Source organism: Acanthisitta chloris, unplaced genomic scaffold (assembly GCF_000695815.1).
Source record: "Acanthisitta chloris isolate BGI_N310 unplaced genomic scaffold, ASM69581v1 scaffold26842, whole genome shotgun sequence".
In the NCBI taxonomy this organism is placed as follows: domain Eukaryota; kingdom Metazoa; phylum Chordata; class Aves; order Passeriformes; family Acanthisittidae; genus Acanthisitta; species Acanthisitta chloris.
Window position 1 is genome coordinate 7,243 of NW_008660303.1, and position 17,560 is coordinate 24,802.

Below are 17,560 nucleotides of genomic sequence, written 5' to 3' on the forward strand. Positions count from 1 at the left end.
CAGTCAGCTCTGGGAGCTGGATGCTGAGTCGAGCTGGCACTGCTGCTTCCCTGTAATACCCAGGGCACTAAATCACCCTCTGCCTGTACCCAGCCTGTGTGCTTTGGCTGATGGCTGTGTTACTTCAGGTCCTTATTTTAACTCAGTGCTGGCCTGTAATATTTATTTCCCTGGGAATGACACTGCAATGCTAATGGTAACGAAGCACCTGCCATCCCCACTGCCGTGTGTCGGGAGCTGATGGAGTTCTGCTGCCTCGAGGAATTGATGCCTTGGCCCTGCTGGCATTGCTTTGCTGCTGGCTCCAGCTCTGAGCTTGTGCAGCTGCCTGAAGAACTGGGAAACAGCAGGAACTGCATCATGTGTGCAACAACATCCAAAGCAAAGACTGGGCACAGGCTTGGGACCACTGGGGTCCTTGGAGTGGAGTTATCCCCCATGCCTGTGCATGAGTGTCCCTTGAGCCAGGAAATGGGGTTTGGATAGCAGGAAAGTGCCTACACAGGGCAGTTCCTGGACCTTGCTGTAGCTGCCTCCCTCTGCAAGAGGAGGCTAAAGGATTCTCCTCTTCCATGCTCCCTGACACCACGTCAGAACGAGCACTGGTCTGAGGCCTCTGCTCCTGCCAGTAGTTCAGGAATTCCCTCACTTCTGATTTTTCCAGTGCTCCCAAGAGCAGCTGAAGCCCTCGTGTCCTGTGACAGTGCTGTCACAGGACAGGAGGTGAGAGCAGCCGTCCTGGTGTAACCCTGATACCCCTCTGTCCTGTCAGGAGCAGGAAAGGTGACCTACTCCTGTAACAAGATCTCAGGGGTGACAGGGCTGGAGGCTGTGCTGGAGAGGGAGCAGTGGTTCCCTGGGAGGCTCAGGGGAGAGGTGCTCGAGAGGGAATGATTGTAGGGCAGTGCTGATTGATTCTCAAAGCTTGCCTTGTGCTGTCACAACTGTGGGGCCTGGACAAGTGGTTATGGGTGTTTGTCTTGTTTTCTGCCCACAGATTGCCAATGCCAAGGGAATCCTAAAGAATTTTCTGATCGAGCCCTTCGTCCCTCACAAACAGGTCAGTACACCATTGCAGCAGTAAAGAGGGCTTTGAAATTTCTCTGGGATTGCCTGCTTAGCTGGATTGGTGCAGTGGAGGAAGCAGGAGTTGTGCTGCTACGCTGACAGTGTCAGTGCACAGCCTGCACTACCCTGGGGAGTGTCAGAGCTGCTCCTTGGGAAGCTCAGCCATGGCCTCGGGTGCCCTGTCCCTGGCATTGACACAAGAGCCTCTCAAAGGTCTTCTAATGCTTGTGCCTACTCTGTGCTGCAGGAGGAAGAGTTCTATGTGTGCATCTACGCTGCCCGTGAGGGAGACTGTGTGCTCTTCCACCACGAAGGGGGTGTGGATGTGGGAGATGTGGATGCCAAAGCTCAGAAGCTGCTCGTGGCCGTGGATGAGAAGCTCAGTGAGGCAGATGTGAAGAAGCATCTCCTGCAGCATGCACCAGCCAACAAGAAGGAGTAAGTCTGGGTGCAGTTCCGGGCAGGAGCAGCCACAAAGCAGCTGCTCCTTTATCTTAGTGCACATCCCTCTGTTCTGTTTCACCCCAAGATCACTCTCTTGCCCTTGCTGCTCTCCAGAACATGCCATGCATCCTGAATCCAAGTTCTCTGACCTTATCTGAGCTGCCTGTAAAACCCAAAGTAAGGGCTGCTAGTGCTGAGCCTTCACTTGGCAGCAGCACTTCTCAGCCTGCTGAAGTCTTGACCTCTGAGACTCAAGACATGTACTGAATTCTGATCCTTTGTGCCAGCATAGAAGTTTCTTTTGTTTAGTGGAAATGGTGATGAGATGTGGATCTGGCTGCTAATTCAGAGCTGCCCTCTCCCCTGCTCTGGCCTTGTCTCAGGAGTTACTCTACTGCTATTCCTCCTTCAGGCTTATCTGCAGATCTCAAAGCTGCCACTGCATCTCCCTTGATTTATTAGTTAAATATTAGCTCATATTAGTTATCTTAATAGGAGTTTTGATTTCTCTGAACCCAAGGTAATCCTTGGTGGCACTGTGCAGCCCTGGGAGAGGTTGCAGGAGCCTGTCTCTCCACCAGCTCACTGCAGCCCCTGCCCCACTGCAGCTGATGAAGCTCAGATCTGACAGAGATTGGTATTGCAGGGAGACAACAATGAGTCTCTGTCTTGTAGGGAGATAAATCAGCCTGCACAGCTCTGACAGTTGTGAGCAACTGTCCTCAGCAGAGTTTGGTGGAGGGTAATTAAGATGAGTCATCAAGGTCTTCCTTCCCTTGAGTCATCACCCAGGCTCCTTCCTGAGAAGATGAATGAGAACGAAAGAAATTGATGCCGAGTAGATTTGCAGATTGCTGCTCACACCAATGAGCAGAGCAGGGTCTGCTCATCCTTGGCTGCTTTCATTAACTTCTGTTACTGTTTTTTTACAGCATCTTGGCCAGCTTCATCTGTGGCCTGTTCAACCTTTATGAAGATCTGTATTTCACATACCTCGAGATCAATCCATTAGGTAATGGATTTTTTGGGGGAGCAGAACTTTGTTCTGAACACTGAAATGTGTTCTTGATCCTTCTCTGGGCTCTGTAGCTCAGTGTTGTTGCGAGGTGCCATGTGCAGAAGTACAGAAGTGGTTGTGATGTGTCTTGGAGCTGTTTGTTGAATGAGTTAAAAAGGAGGCAATGAAAGATTCCATTGAAAGGGATGTTAAAGCAGAATGGAAGAATGTAAAAATGTCTCTTAGAACAAAACTGTTCTCTGCCCTGAGGCAGAGCTTGTGTCATGTCCAAAGGCATTAGTGAATTTCTCAGGGAACTTGCTGGGGCTGGTGAACACTGACCATCAATTCTTATGTTCTTCTCTGCAGTGGTGACCGGTGATGGTGTCTACATCCTTGACTTGGCTGCGAAGATCGATGCAACAGCGGACTACATCTGCAAAGTGAAGTGGGGGGATGTGGAGTTCCCTCCTCCCTTTGGCAGGGAAGCTTATCCTGAGGCAAGTGGCAGCCCACGTGGGCCCAAAGTCCTTCCCTGTTGCCTGAATTCCTCACTGCTTGTATGGCCGTGGCATTGAGCTTTCCAATGCCTTTGGTGCTGTTTCCAGCACCTTGGCATTGCTACCCACGCCAACCTGTGAGCAGGGAGCTGTGTCCCTGGGGCTGCTCATACTCACATTCTGAACTGCAGTGGCTTCCCAGCTCTGCTTGGGTGTTCTTTTACTTTTATCTCAGAATTGACTTTTTGAACTGGAGACTGATATTTAGCTTCCCTCAGCTCTGTGCCAGAGCTCTGTACCTGGACAGATCTTCCTTCTGTGGTTCTTGCCTATGTTCCTGCCCTCAGCATCACTGCTTTTTTACTGGAGCAGTGGTTACTCACAGCCTCATGGGGCTGATGCTCCCTCAGTGTTTGAGCTGCTGAGAGCAGAGCGTGCAAGCACTGCATCCAGGTGTGAACCTGAAGAAAATCACTACCCTCTCTCAAACTTTCAAGCAGGAAGTTAAGATGTTAATGCACCTGTTTTCCTGAGAAGTGAGGACAGGGTGAGACGTGCAGGCAGCTCATTGTTGTGCAGCTAGCAGTGCCCATTCCCTCTCCTATTCCTTGGTCTGTACTGGATCACAAACACTGCTTCAGACACAGTTCCCTGCAGCCTCAGAAGCTATTGGAAGTAGAGCTCTCTCCTTAGTTATTCTGTTACTTATTTCAGTGACTGTTCTGCTGTCTCCAAAAGGATTTCTGTCCTGACTTTTTCATTTTAATAATTACAATTATACTTCAGCTGGGAAAGGTTTTTGTCTCATGGCCAGAAAATCCATTTAGCTGTTCCTCTCCGTGTAGCTTGCTGGATGCCAACACTCAACTCAATTTGCTCTTAAAAGGATTAGTTCAGGTTTTGTCTCTGAATCATCCATCCCTCCATGGGTCCCTGGGAAGGTTGTTATGGCAGAGGCTTTGCTGAGAATGCTGATGAGCTGTGATGAAGTGCTCCTCAGCAGCCCCACACGCTGGGCTCAGGAGCACCACTGGGCCAGAGTACGGCTCGGGGCGATTACCTTCCTGCCTAAGCACAGCCACAGTGGACACCATGGGTGTGATGATGGTTGGATTGCCTCAGGTCTCAGGTTCAGACAAGATCAGAACAGACCTTTCACTTCTGGTCAGATTTTGACTGCTGTATGTGGAACCAAGAAATCCAGGAGCTTCCCAGGGCTAGGCAGAGGGGAAGAGGCCCCTGTTCATGGGGAGGCTGGTGCTGCACAGCTCATTGGTTTCACAGCTGACAGTCAGCTGTGTTTCCAAAGCGTTCCATGTGCAAACGGGAAAAATCTGCTCCTGCATCTGCACTCTGCAAATGAAGTAATATCAGGTTTATTTATAGCAATCACTTGTGACTCCACCTGGGATAAGCAAAAGCCAAGCCAGGCCTTACAAAGGCAGCACACCCTTTGCAGGGTATGAGGGTTTTTTCCCTAAGAAACGTTCAAATTTTGATTCTATGCCCAGTCTGATCCCTCTGAGTTTGTACCAGAGAACAGCAGGAGCTGTCTGTGCCCAGTCCAGTTCCAGTGTTCTGTTCTGGAGAACACCCAGCACAAGCCAGTCCTGGCCCCAAGGGATGGAGCTGTACACACGCAGTGTTTGTAGCTCTGCTGTTCCTCAGCTGGAGCTGACAGGGGATGTGGGAGGTCTGCATGTTCAAATGGTTCCAGCACTATGAACCCTCAGGATGGAAAGGCAGGTGCAGAAGGAAGCTGAGGTTGTGCTGCTCTCCCTGTAGGAAGCCTACATTGCTGACCTGGATGCCAAGAGTGGGGCCAGCCTGAAGCTCACCATCCTGAACCCCAAGGGCAGGATCTGGACCATGGTGGCTGGAGGTGGTGCCTCGGTGGTGTACAGGTAACAGGAACCAGGTCTCTGGGGAGGGCTGGGTTTACAGTGCTGGAAGAAGATGCAGCCTATGGAAAGGAGACTCTTTGCCTCTTCAGAATGAAGGTGCTGTGCAGGTTTCTTAACAAGCTGTGCAATGATGTTTCTTAGGGAATTTGTTTCTGGGAGGTTGAGACACTGTTTGAGCTGGAGAGAAACAAGCTGGAAGGAGGCTGTTGAGGTGCAGCATTCACTGAATTTCCACTGTATCTAGCAATTATGAAGAGATCAGTCATGACCAGCAGCCAGAGCAGAGCAGCTTTGTCTTCAGCAGACAGCACAGCCCCTGTTAGGAGTCCTACTTTCCCTGAGATTTGGAATGCTTGAAGACCTTTATGATGACTCAAATTATAACTAATCTTTGAAATGACTTTTTAGTGACACCATTTGTGACCTGGGGGGAGTGAATGAACTGGCGAACTACGGGGAGTACTCAGGAGCCCCAAGTGAGCAGCAGACCTACGACTATGCTAAGACCATCCTGTCCCTCATGACTCGAGAGAAGCACCCAGAAGGTGAGGGTTGTGAGGCTGCACGTGGGGGGAAAATCAGGACAAATCTGGGCTGTTGCTGTGCTTAGCTCTCCCTGGCAGAGCTTTCAGTGTGCTGCTGCCTTCCAAGGGAAGCAGGGCTAGATTTGTGTCAGCTCTTGCTGACTTGTGGTTTTGCATAAGGCCAGAGAGATTCTTATCAAACATTCTTGCTTGGCACAAAGCTCTTATCGTGCAGGCTGTACTAAACACAACTGCAAACAACTTGCTGGTCTGCACTGCAGCTTTGTTTCACTTTGTGTCCTAAACTGCTTCGTGATCTTGGAGCACACTGCTCTTAAACAGGTTTATTTATGCTTGTTTGTTCCCTCAGGGAAGATCCTGATCATTGGGGGCAGCATTGCAAACTTCACCAATGTAGCAGCCACATTTAAAGTAAGTGACTAGTCACGACCATCAGCAAACAGCCCCAGGCCCTTCCCAGTTTCATGCTGGACTGAGGATGATGGTCCATCTCTTCAGGAGCTCCTAAGATGGTGGGCAGGGTGAGCTCCAGGCTGCCCAAGTCACCTGTGCTGTGTTTCTTTCAGGGCATTGTGAGAGCCATTAAGGATTACCAGGGCCCTCTGAAGGAGCATGAGGTGAGGATCTTTGTACGAAGAGGAGGCCCCAACTACCAGGAAGGGCTGCGAGTCATGGGAGAAGTGGGTAAGGACCAAGCCTTGGCTGGAGTTCTGTTCTTGCATCTTCTCTTTTCCACCTGCTTTCTGCTGAGCCTTGCCAAGGTGAAATGCTTCACTTAGGTGGGAGCTCATCCTGTTCCTTTCTCCACCAAGACTGACTGTTCTGGGTTGCCTCTTCAGGGAAGACCACTGGGATCCCCATCCACGTCTTTGGCACGGAGACTCACATGACTGCGATCGTGGGCATGGCCCTGGGCCACCGGCCCATCCCCAACCAGCCCCCAGCCGCGGCCCACACTGCCAACTTCCTGCTCAACGCCAGCGGCAGCCCCTCGGTGAGACCCGTGGCCCCGCAGAGAGAGCCTGGGGGGAGCAGCTTCGCCTGTCCACACAGCTGCAAACAGAGCTTGGCCACCACTGACTTTGTAGGAAGCTTTAGGAGAATGAGACTCAAGCTCTGCCAGGGGAGGTTTAGGCTGGATATTAGGAAGAGATTTTTTTCTGGAGAGAATGCTCAGGCATTGGAATGTGCTGCCCAGGGAGGTGGTGGATTCACCATCCCTGGAGGTTTTCAAGCTGAGACTGGATGTGGCACTTTAGTGCCATGGTCTAGTAACCACGGTAGGGTTGGACTTGGTGATCTTGGAGGTCTTTTCCAACCCAGTTGGTTCTATGATTGTGATTCCCTTGTGCAGAGAATGTGACATCTCAAACCCAACCCTGTGGCTGTTGTACCTGTGGGGGTGTTTAGGAGTTTTCCCTCACTTGACTGAAACAATCCCATCTTAATTTTTTTCGGTTTTGTTTGTAGTAGCCTAGCATAGGCAGAGTGGCCATTTCCTCCTCCTCACCCTCTCTGACTTGGCTTCTGAATCTTTCAGACCCCAGCACCGAGCAGAACTGCTTCCTTCTCTGAGTCCAAGCCAGATGACATTGCTCCAGCCAAGAAGGCAAAACCAACAGCACCTCTTGGTAAGTCCAGCCCTGGAAGTGCCTGCTGGCAGTGCTCTGCTGCTCCCAGAGGATGGGCATGGGACAAAGGCCTTTTTTCTGGCTATAAAGGGAAACGGTTTGTGGTACCTCTGTCTTGAGGGTAGTTAGTGGTTTTAAGAGCTGTCACTTGTGCTGTTGGGCATTCACACTTGTGATCTGGGACAGCCAGGAACAGCACATCAAGAGGAAGTACAGTGAGAGGGCTCCAGTCTGCTTGTTTTGTACCAAAAGCACAACCTAGGAGGCCCAGGAGCTGTGGGGAGGAGAGCAGCTGCAGCACCTGTGCTGGGCTGGCAGCAGCCAGCTCTGCCATCCTGTTGCATGAGTGATTCTCTCTTTAACAGATTCAGTCCCAGCCTCGAGACCTGGCTCAGGTAGGACCTGTGTGACCAGCTGAATGTGCCTGGCCTCGCTGGCAGCTGATGTTGAGTTGTTGGTTTTGCTGCTGGTTTTTCTCTCAAAAAGTTTGCCGTGTTGTCTCGTCCTTGCCTCCTGCCCAGCATATTTAGCTGTCACCATGTGAACTTCTCATCTGGTTTTTTGAGTGCAGATCACAGACACCTTTGCACAAACACTTAGTTCTGGGGGAGAGAGGGACTTTCATTTTTCCTCTCTCCTCCCCTGCCCCCAACTATTACAGGGAAGAACAGCCTGAGGCACATTGTGAATAGCTGTGTTCCTTCATGCTCCAGAAGAAGTTGCTGTGCCCAGTAACTGGTGTCTTGTCTCAAAGGGAAAGACAGTAGTGCAGGGGCACTGCTTAGCAGGCTTGGAGAGGACAGAAGTCACAAATGAACTGCATGTTGCCTTGTCAGTTCAGCAAACCATTAAATCTCATGCTCAGTGCAGTTATTTTATAGGGACTTTCAGCTCTCTTGGGCTCTGTGCTGGGTGAGAATAACCTGCTGGATTGGGGACAAAACAGAGCTTCAAGTTACTTTATGAGGAGGGACAGAAGGAGAACTCCTGAATTATTGCCTGTGTGCTCTCAGACAAACTGCTTTGCCTCTGGGCCTGTGTTTTGCTGTTCCTGGGAGCACTCATGGTACCTCCTTGCAGGCACCTGTGAGATAAACAGTATTTTCAGGGTAAGCAGTTCCCTAATAACAAGTCATGTGAGTCTGTAGGGCTGGAGAGCAGGGACAGATTTCTCATTGAAGCCAAAAGAATGGTGTCTTGTTTAATCCCTTGTGCTGTTTACCTTTGATTCAAAGCCAGAGAACTCAGAAGTAGCCTGAGTTGGCATCAGCAGGTGGATCAGCTCTGAGTTTTTATAAGTTTCAAAATGAATTCAGTCTGGAGTCAAAGGGAGGGACTCAACGTTGTGCTGTGGCCAGTGGTGTAAATAGACTGTGAGCCAACAGTCCATCCTCACTGGCTGAACTGTTGCCTTTCCTGTGACTCTGTGCCCTGAAGCCAAGTTTTGGGCCATATATAAATTCTTGTAGCCATCAAGTTTGTGTTGGATTCTGATTGTTCTGATCATGCTTTTCTTTTCATTTCCTATCATCCTGCTGTGGTTCTCCCAGACTGGGCCACATGCAAATAAATGAGTGACATTCAAAGTTCTCTTCAGCTTTGCAGAAGAAAACTGGGAGGGGGAATGGCCCATGAGAGGAGAGACAGTTTTCACTTCTCTCCTCCACCAGCACCCCCCCCATTCACTTGCCATTCAGTGAACCCCAAAGCCTGGCTGCTGTGTTCAGAATCCAGGGAAGGGGTTGCTACTTCATCTACAGTTTCTTCCTTAGTTTGGACAGTGTGGCTACTCCATCCTGCAGTTCACCTTTGGGTTTGGTTTGGAGGGAGGGGAAGACTCATCCAGGAGCCCTTCAGCAGCCACTTGGCCAAGGTGCAGTTTGGGCCCTGCTCAGAAGGACAGTTTGAACGTGGTTTGTTTTCCCCTCTCTGATCAGGGAAAGCCACAACACTGTTCAGCCGCCACACCAAGGCCATCGTGTGGGGGATGCAGACCAGGGCTGTGCAGGGGATGTTGGACTTTGATTACATCTGCTCCCGGGATGAACCGTCCGTGGCTGCCATGGTTTATCCCTTCACGTAAGTGGCTGCAGCACCTCTCTGACTGCTTCCCTGCAGCTCTTCTGGGAGCTTCCTCCTCTCCCAGTCTCTGGGGTTCTTTCTCTGCCAGTCTCTGGAGGGCCCTGCCTGCTCTCCATCCCTGCTGTAACACCTTCTCCTCTGCTCCCTTCCGCCCCGGGTTGGCTTTGCAGATTGCTCTGCTTCCCTCAACCATTGCTTTTGAGCTGCTCTGTTGAAACAGCTTAATGTTCCCCACAGAACTGAATTCCTGCTTCATACTCTTTCCAAAGGGGTCCAAATTCTCCTCTTCACGTGACTGCCAGAGGCTCAGCAGAGGCAGGCAGGCTGTGTAAGGCTCCTTTCCCACATCTGCTGTTTGCTGTGTGCTTGTCTGAGACACCTTGACTTGTGCCTGCAGCAGCAGGAACTTCCCCTCCAAATACTACCCAGAATCATAGCAGCTCTGCTGATAGGCTAAAGCAGGTCTGGCTGGCATGTAGCCAACACAATTTAAACAAAATGCAAAACCTAGTTCATATTCTTCCCAATAGTGGCTCCTCAGCAGACAGGAAGCCTGTGGATCCTTCAGTGGGATAGACAGTTCCCTTGTGGTGTTCACCCTCTTTTACTCGTCCCTACAGGGATGAAAGGGGCTGTTGGGCGTTCCAAATCACCCTCAGGAGGAACCTCCTGTGTGTGAGCTGTTTGATTGCACCCCCTGGGTGTGGGGTCTCCCTGTGGAACAGGACAGGCAGGGAGAAGGGAAGCAGCAGCTGTCACTTCCAGCACGAGGTGAGAGCCCAGAGCCAGACAGGAGCCTTGGTTTGCTCCCATGGTATTTACAGACATCCTGCAGAGCTGGTGTCTAATCAGCCTCAATCCTGCAGAGAATTTCTCCTCTTGACAATTAGGACCTTGTGCTGTTACTTTGCAGTTCTGATGGTAATTGCAGGTCTGTAATCACATCTCAGCAGTGCAAACCTCAGGGTGCTCTGAGAGCAGGCATTGCCATGTCTGTAGGTGAGTGACAGCCCCTGGCAGTGCTGTACTTGATTAAGGAAGAAAAAGCAATAGGGATTAAAGTTTAAGGTTACCTGTAATTATCTGATTCTGCTTGACATTTTGGAGGAAGCCAGGCTGACAAAACCTGGAATGTTCTGAATGTGCCAGTGTGGGAACACAGCCAGTATCTCTGCACTCTTAAACGACTGCACAGTCAGACCTCAATGCAGTTCCTGTTGGAGTTTCTACCATGTATGAAATACCTACAGGTGCTTCCCTCCAGTGTCTGTGGGGCAAGTGGGAAGAGTCTCACTGCAGCAGGACTGGGAAGCTGACTGGTCCTGCCATTGTGTCCTGTTTCCTATGGATACTTGTTTCCTGTTCCCCCAGTGCAGTGTTTGCCCCAGCGCAGTGACAGTTTCGCACTCCTCTTGTTCATTACTCTTTCTGTGCCTCGTTCTGTCTTCCAGCTTGGAGTAGAGTTAAGGCTTTGGTAACCTCACTGTGGGAGAGTTTACTCACCTTGCTGGATGCCTCTGTCCCCATTAACCTGTCTCCTTCCATATGCTGCTCTGTCCTATGCTCTGAAGAACCTCCTGCTGTCATGGTCCCTCCCCACACATGCTCTCAGTCCCTCTGGGTGTCTGAGAATGGGGTTTGTAACCTCCTCTGTCTGCATGCACTGTATCCTTCTGCCTTTCCAGCAGCCTCAAGGTCAGGGCCTTTCCATCCTGTCTTCCACAGTGGTGACCACAGGCAGAAGTTCTACTGGGGCCACAAAGAAATCCTGATCCCAGTCTACAAGAACATGTCGGATGCCATGAGGAAGCACCCAGAGGTAGATGTTCTCATCAACTTCGCATCGCTGCGCTCGGCTTATGACAGCACTGTGGAAACCATGAACTATCCCCAGGTGAGTGCAGGAAGGAGAAGCAAGAAGAAGGAAGATTCTGTCAGCAGGGTACTGGTGGTTCCTAAACTGTGATGGTGTTAGCAAATTATCTTGGACTTCCAGCGTGGCAGATGAACACCCCAGTTCTAACGCGATACAAACTCTAAGAAGGATTCTGGGACTCCATGCAAATCCTAACCCTGGATATGCAATCTGTGTAAGAGGTACTCAGTGCCTCTTGGTTAGGAGTAGCAACTTCAGGCTGATCAAAGTGCCCTGATGTGTCGGGGGGAGAAGATTCCCTGACCAGAGCGTTGGGACTGCGGTGAAGATCAGGGCAAACTGCAGATCTGTGCAGTGCCTTGCTGGGTGTGACCTCCCAGGGGCCTGGCAAGGGGCAGCTTCTGGGGGTGCCAATGGTTTGTTGCTCTCGCTGCAGATCCGCACCATTGCCATTATTGCCGAGGGCATTCCGGAGGCTCTGACACGCAAACTGATCAAGGCAGCTGACAAGAAAGGAGTCACCATCATTGGCCCTGCGACTGTAAGTACTGCTGGCTGCCTTCTCCTGTCCTTCCTAACCTTCAGATCAGCCTTCCCCCATGGATGAAGTGTCCCCTTCAATCCGTTTTGTCTTTAGCCTTAGGAAGTGTGTGTTAGTTTCTCATTCTAAGGTCCTTACACCCTCCCCTGTCTGTACAAACACTCCCAGGCTACCTTACACACATATCCCTCAGTTCCATGGTATTTTAAAGGCTTTACATCTTTCTCTAATTTCCTTGCAGGTTGGTGGGATCAAGCCAGGTTGCTTTAAAATAGGCAACACGGGAGGGATGCTGGATAACATCTTAGCGTCAAAGCTGTACCGCCCTGGCAGTGTGGCCTATGTCTCCAGGTCTGGAGGAATGTCCAACGAGCTCAACAACATCATCTCCAGAACCACCGATGGTGTCTACGAGGGGGTGGCCATTGGGGGGGACAGGTACGAGTCGACACTTTCAGCAGACACTGGGTTAGAAGTCAGTCCAACAAAGAACTGTTGGTGATCTGAAGGAAGGGCAGGTTCTTATTCTTCTTTGAAATCAATTTCTATCATTTTTCCCTGCATTGCACACAGGTATCCTGGTTCAACTTTTATGGATCATGTCTTGCGCTATCAGGATACTCCAGGAGTGAAGATGATTGTGGTGCTGGGGGAGGTGAGTGAGACCATTTCATTCCTACATGAGAAATTACCAATGTGTGGCTTTGGTTTGGGAGTATCTGACCTGGCTGCCAGGAAGCTAAATAGTAGCTGCTTATAGGGTTCCTGAATATCCCAATGTTTATTTCTTGCTGCTTCCATCAAAAGAACTGTGCTCAGTTCTGGGCCTCTCAGCTCCAGAGGGACATTGAGGGGCTGGAGCAGGTCCAGAGCAGAGCAACGAGGCTGGGGAAGGGACTGGAGCACAAGTACCATGAGGAGAGGCTGAGGGAGCTGGGGGTATTCAGCCTGGAGAAGAGGAGGCTCAGGGGAGACCTCATCACCCTCTGCAACTCCCTGACAGGAGGTTGGAGTCAGGTGGGGGTTGGTCTTTTCTCCTAGGCAACCAGCAGCAGGACAAGAGGGCACAGACTCAAGCTCTGCCAGGGGAGGGTTAGGTTGGATATTTGGAAGAGATTTTTTAGGGAGAGAGTGCTCAGACATTGGAATGTGCTGCCCAGGGAGGTGGTGGATGCACCATCCCTGGAGGTTTTCGAGCTGAGACTGGATGTGGCACTTAGTGCCATGGTCTAGTGACCACAGTAGGGTTGGACTTGGTGATCTTGGAGGTCTTTTCCAACCCAGTTGATTCTGTGATTCTATTCTCTGAAATGAAATGTATTCCACAGGCAAGTGTGGTCTCCCCCAGTGAAAAAAAAAAAAACAACAAACCATAATCAGAAGCCTTTGTGAGACTTTATCTGTTTCTCAGTGAAAAGGGAGGAAAGAATTCCACAGTGCCTTTGTGTGTGTCTCAGAGCTGGTTTCCACCCAAGTGCAGTTTGGCAGCATCTCTCTCTCTCTCTCTCGCTGCAGATTGGAGGCACAGAGGAGTACAAGATCTGCAGGGGCATTAAGGAAGGGAGGATCACCAAGCCAGTGGTGTGCTGGTGTATTGGGACCTGTGCCACCATGTTCTCCTCAGAGGTATGTGCAAAACCAGGGACAAATGCAAAAAAATAGGGATAAATCCACAACAGAGTAAAAAGCAACTTCTCTCACTGTGCCTGAACCTTCTAGAATTGCCAAGAGCAACTTAACATGCAGAAGTTTATAAACAGAAATGATAAAAGCTTTTTGTGCTTCTGTGATCTGTCGGGAGATTTCTAGGGGATTCTGATTACCTGTGGAGGCAGGACAAGGAACACTATAGATTCCTATAGCCACCTGCTTCTGGAGTGGGGATGGGAAAGATCTGTGTTAAGCAGTTCTGGAGTGTGGGAACTTAGGGAGGCAAAATGTAAATGGATGAGCCTGCGATGATTTCAGATCAGAACACCCCTGTGATGGCAGTGCTGGCTCTGCTTTCACCAGGAGTTCTGTTATCCCAAAAGAGGGATGTGCAGCCACTGGTGTTCCCAGGCAGGGCTTTATCCTGCTGTGCTCTCTGCATTATTCCTGACTGCTCTCCCTTTTCCTGTTTGTAGGTGCAGTTTGGCCATGCAGGAGCTTGTGCCAACCAGGCCTCTGAAACCGCTGTGGCAAAGAACCAAGCCTTAAAGGAAGCTGGAGTGTTTGTTCCCCGCAGTTTCGATGAGCTGGGAGAGGTCATTCAGTAAGTCACACTCAGAGCACCTTCAGCAGGGGACCCAAACTGTCAGGGACTGATTCTGGCCTGATAGAGAATGTATTCCTGCTTAAGGAAAGCAACTTGTGCTCATTGAGGGGTTTAAGGTTTGGGTTAGGATCACCTCATTTGGATCTCTTAAAAGGACCAAAGTACTGAAGGGGTTTTCTCCCTAGGTCTGTGTACCAGGACCTCGTGGCCAAAAAAGTGATTGAACCAGCTGAGGAAGTGCCTCCTCCGACTGTGCCAATGGATTACTCCTGGGCAAGGGTGAGCTGTGTTGTTTTTGGGATCCTTGGAACCAGACAGAGCTTTGCTGGGATTCTGGATACTGCCTTGGGGTTATTCCTTGTGCTTTGTGGTGTTACTGGGAAACTCCCTGGTTCTGGGCTGTGCAGCTGCTCCCAGCGCAAGCCTGAGGCATTGTTGTTTGCCCACTCTGCCTCCTCCTGCCCCAGCTGCTGCTCTGAGTTGTTTGACATCCCCTTTCCTGCTGGAATTCCAGGAGCTGGGACTGATCCGCAAACCAGCCTCCTTCATGACCAGCATCTGTGACGAGCGGGGGCAGGAGCTGATCTACGCTGGGATGCCCATCACAGAGGTCTTCAAAGAGGAGATGGGGATTGGAGGAGTCCTGGGCCTGCTCTGGTTTCAGAGGAGGTGAGGCAACTCTTGGGCAAGTTCACGCATTCCCTGGCTTGGAGCTTGTTTGTTAATAGACTTCTAAGCAAAAAAGCAGCTTCAGGATTCCTTTGTGAAGGTAGATTCACTAGAATGCCCTCTCTGTATTCCTTCCCTGGGACCACATCAGCATTTCAGGCTTCATACAGAGTGTTTTAGTCTTGGGATGAAGTTTTCCATGAGTTCTATAGTGTATTGAGGATAATTCTCTACTCTAGGCCTGATTGACAGTCTCTGACCACTTGTTCATTGTGTCACCTTGACCCTGGAGGGACTGGGACTTTGCAAACACTTGGATTTGTGTTCTGACTGCGCAGTCTGTGTGCCCAGGTTACCCAGGTATGCCTGCCAGTTCATTGAGATGTGCCTGATGGTGACAGCAGACCATGGCCCAGCTGTGTCCGGAGCTCACAACACCATCGTCTGCGCCAGGGCCGGCAAAGACCTCGTCTCCAGCCTCACCTCGGGGCTCCTCACCATCGTGAGTACCTCCCACACACGAGGTGTAGCTTTGCTACTGATACTCCTCTAGGTTTTATTACTGTTCGTTTTAGATTGGCTGCAGAGCTGTGGGTGATGTCTGTTTGCTCATGCTTTGACTTTCACCCCTAATAGTTTGGTTCTCCCTGTTTGAAACCTGGTCCATTTTTTTCCAGTAAGCTAAACTAGTTAGTTGTCTCATTTGAGTCTAGAAATATTTTGTAGCTGTCAGTGTTGTCCCTGTTTGGTTGCCTGGTCGCTGGCAAGTAAAAATACGACTAAACCAGACTTTAGATTGCGATTCCCTCAGTCTGGCTCCAGTGGAGACCTATTGGCTCTGTATTGGCACTTGTGTTATAACCAGCACCTGCCTGACTTTGATGGCATGGATGCCACAGAGAGCAGCAGGAGGGATGGGGGGAGGTAATTTGGGTTGGTTTTGTCCCTTACCTGTGGAGTCCTTTGCTGTAACTCCCTGTGTCCTGCACACAGGGTGACCGGTTTGGGGGAGCTCTGGATGCTGCAGCCAAAATGTTCAGCAAAGCCTTCGACAGTGGGATTATTCCCATGGAGTTTGTGAACAAGATGAAGAAGGAAGGGAAGCTGATCATGGGCATTGGACACCGAGTCAAGTCGGTAAGAAAACTGCTTTAAGACAGACTTGGAGAGGGGGTTGTGCAAAGAGCATGGGCAAGTTTGAGGTATCTATTGACCAAATTGTCCCAAACCTCCAAAGAGTAAAGCTGATGGCAAGGACCTGTGTAAGGGAACAGCAATGACACTCACTGCTCTGAACTTGCAGATAAACAACCCTGACATGAGGGTGCAGATTCTCAAGGACTATGTGAAGCAGCATTTCCCAGCCACACCACTGTTGGACTACGCACTGGAAGTGGAGAAAATCACAACCTCCAAGGTGAAGGGGAGGGGCAGAGAACCGACTGTTCTGGGCACTGGTTCTCACTGGAGGGACATGAGCAGTGCTTCAGACTGCGCTTCGAGTGCAGTGCTTCTGAAATTGTTGCTGGGAGGTGTGTTTCTGGGGTGGAGCTGCAGTTGGAAAGGCTGAACAAACCAGACCATTACCTCTGTGGCCAGTGTCCACGCTGGCACTCCTGGATGTAAATCCAAGGCCATTGGCATATGATGGGTTGTGGCAGAGACCCTCTGTGGTTTGATCCAACGGACCCCCTTGGTTGGGACTGCTTTTCCATCATTCCCAGTGCTCAACAGCCTGAGCAAGAGCCACGTGCAGCTTCTCCATCCCTGGGCTGGTGTGTCCCCAGCTATAGGCTACCCTCAAACCATCCTTGGTGTGGAAGCTGAACACCATTTTCACCACTGTTTTCATCTCCTGCAGAAACCAAACCTCATCCTGAATGTAGATGGCTTCATTGGAGTGGCCTTTGTCGATGTGCTCAGGAGCTGTGGCTCTTTCACACGGTGAGTGGGGAGAAGGTTGTTCTTGGATCATGAATGGAGTGATGGAGCTGTACTTGCCAGCCCCTGGGGCAGGATTTCAGGACACTGGAGGAAACAGAGCCTGCCTTGAGGGAAGAGAACTGTCATGTGGATTTGTGTGGCTGCTGGCACAAGAGCAGACTCAGAGCCTTTAGGATTGATTCCTTAGGTAAACCACTATGAGGAACTATTTCTTTTCTTTTGCAGGGAAGAAGCAGATGAATATATTGATATAGGAGCTCTCAATGGCATCTTTGTACTGGGCAGGAGTATGGGATTCATTGGTGAGTTTTCCTTTTTCCCTTCCTCTTTTCTCAGCCCCTTCCCTCCTCCCAGGGCTGCCCAGCCCAACCTGAAACTTGGGGGGACTCGGGACAAACCTCAACCTCTGGGGAACTCAATGCAATCCAGAACTCCAAGTTGTTTCAAGGCCAAGACTAGGAGGAGGGATGGGAATGTGGTAACATAACCCACTCTCCTTCCAGGACACTACCTGGACCAGAAGAGATTGAAGCAGGGTCTGTACCGTCACCCCTGGGACGACATCTCCTATGTCCTACCAGAGCACATGACCATGTGAGGGGCTGGTGTTGCCTCAGTGTCACTACACGAGGACAGAACCTGCACAGGGGACAGCCATGCTGGGACTGTGATGTACAAAGGCCTTTGGGAAGGAGATACGGAGTTGCCTGGTCAAACTGTGCAAAACGACTGTTTTATAAGGATAGAAACTTACTCTAATAAAACCAAAACTCGTGCTATTCCCTCTGTACCTGCTGTATTTAATACTGTCTCACGCTCTTACTTTTTCTACTCTCATTTCATAATGTTTCCAGAAGACATTAAGGGTTTTGTGGGGAGAGTTTGGCTCATGACTCTGGTAACAAGCTGTACCTTTCCCAGGGAGGGAATGTGCCCATCATTCCCCCAAGCCATGACTTGGGATTTTTTTGTTTTCCATTCTGTTTACTGTATTCTCATCCTTGGTCTGATTGTACCTGAACCGTGGGACCACTGCTGATGTATAACCAATGTTACTCAAGCTCTGGTGTAGTAATTTAAAGTGTAAAGTTGTAACATACTG

The 17,560-nt window shown here is 50.3% G+C and overlaps 1 protein-coding gene across 2 annotated transcripts in view; it reads left to right on the plus strand.

Moving 5' to 3' along the window:
* ACLY (ATP citrate lyase) overlaps positions 1-17,349 on the plus strand; it is a 19,259-nt gene extending 1,910 nt beyond the window's left edge. The window contains exons 3-28 of one of the 2 annotated variants that reach the window (XM_009069770.1): positions 998-1,060; positions 1,316-1,506; positions 2,445-2,524; positions 2,879-3,009; positions 4,795-4,913; positions 5,322-5,458; positions 5,808-5,869; positions 6,025-6,142; positions 6,298-6,452; positions 6,999-7,089; positions 7,455-7,484; positions 9,027-9,168; positions 10,897-11,065; positions 11,484-11,588; positions 11,830-12,026; positions 12,162-12,243; positions 13,104-13,214; positions 13,715-13,842; positions 14,031-14,124; positions 14,360-14,514; positions 14,866-15,016; positions 15,508-15,651; positions 15,818-15,931; positions 16,376-16,458; positions 16,684-16,760; positions 16,962-17,167. In XM_009069770.1, coding sequence (XP_009068018.1) covers positions 998-1,060; positions 1,316-1,506; positions 2,445-2,524; positions 2,879-3,009; positions 4,795-4,913; positions 5,322-5,458; positions 5,808-5,869; positions 6,025-6,142; positions 6,298-6,452; positions 6,999-7,089; positions 7,455-7,484; positions 9,027-9,168; positions 10,897-11,065; positions 11,484-11,588; positions 11,830-12,026; positions 12,162-12,243; positions 13,104-13,214; positions 13,715-13,842; positions 14,031-14,124; positions 14,360-14,514; positions 14,866-15,016; positions 15,508-15,651; positions 15,818-15,931; positions 16,376-16,458; positions 16,684-16,760; positions 16,962-17,056 — 3,024 coding nt within the window. In that variant the 3' untranslated portion in view covers positions 17,057-17,167. Of the gene's footprint in view, positions 1-997; positions 1,061-1,315; positions 1,507-2,444; positions 2,525-2,878; positions 3,010-4,794; positions 4,914-5,321; positions 5,459-5,807; positions 5,870-6,024; positions 6,143-6,297; positions 6,453-6,998; positions 7,090-7,454; positions 7,485-9,026; positions 9,169-10,896; positions 11,066-11,483; positions 11,589-11,829; positions 12,027-12,161; positions 12,244-13,103; positions 13,215-13,714; positions 13,843-14,030; positions 14,125-14,359; positions 14,515-14,865; positions 15,017-15,507; positions 15,652-15,817; positions 15,932-16,375; positions 16,459-16,683; positions 16,761-16,961 lie in introns of both variants that reach the window. The other variant, XM_009069771.1, reaches the window with a different exon arrangement.
* Positions 17,350-17,560: the final 211 nt, after the last annotated feature.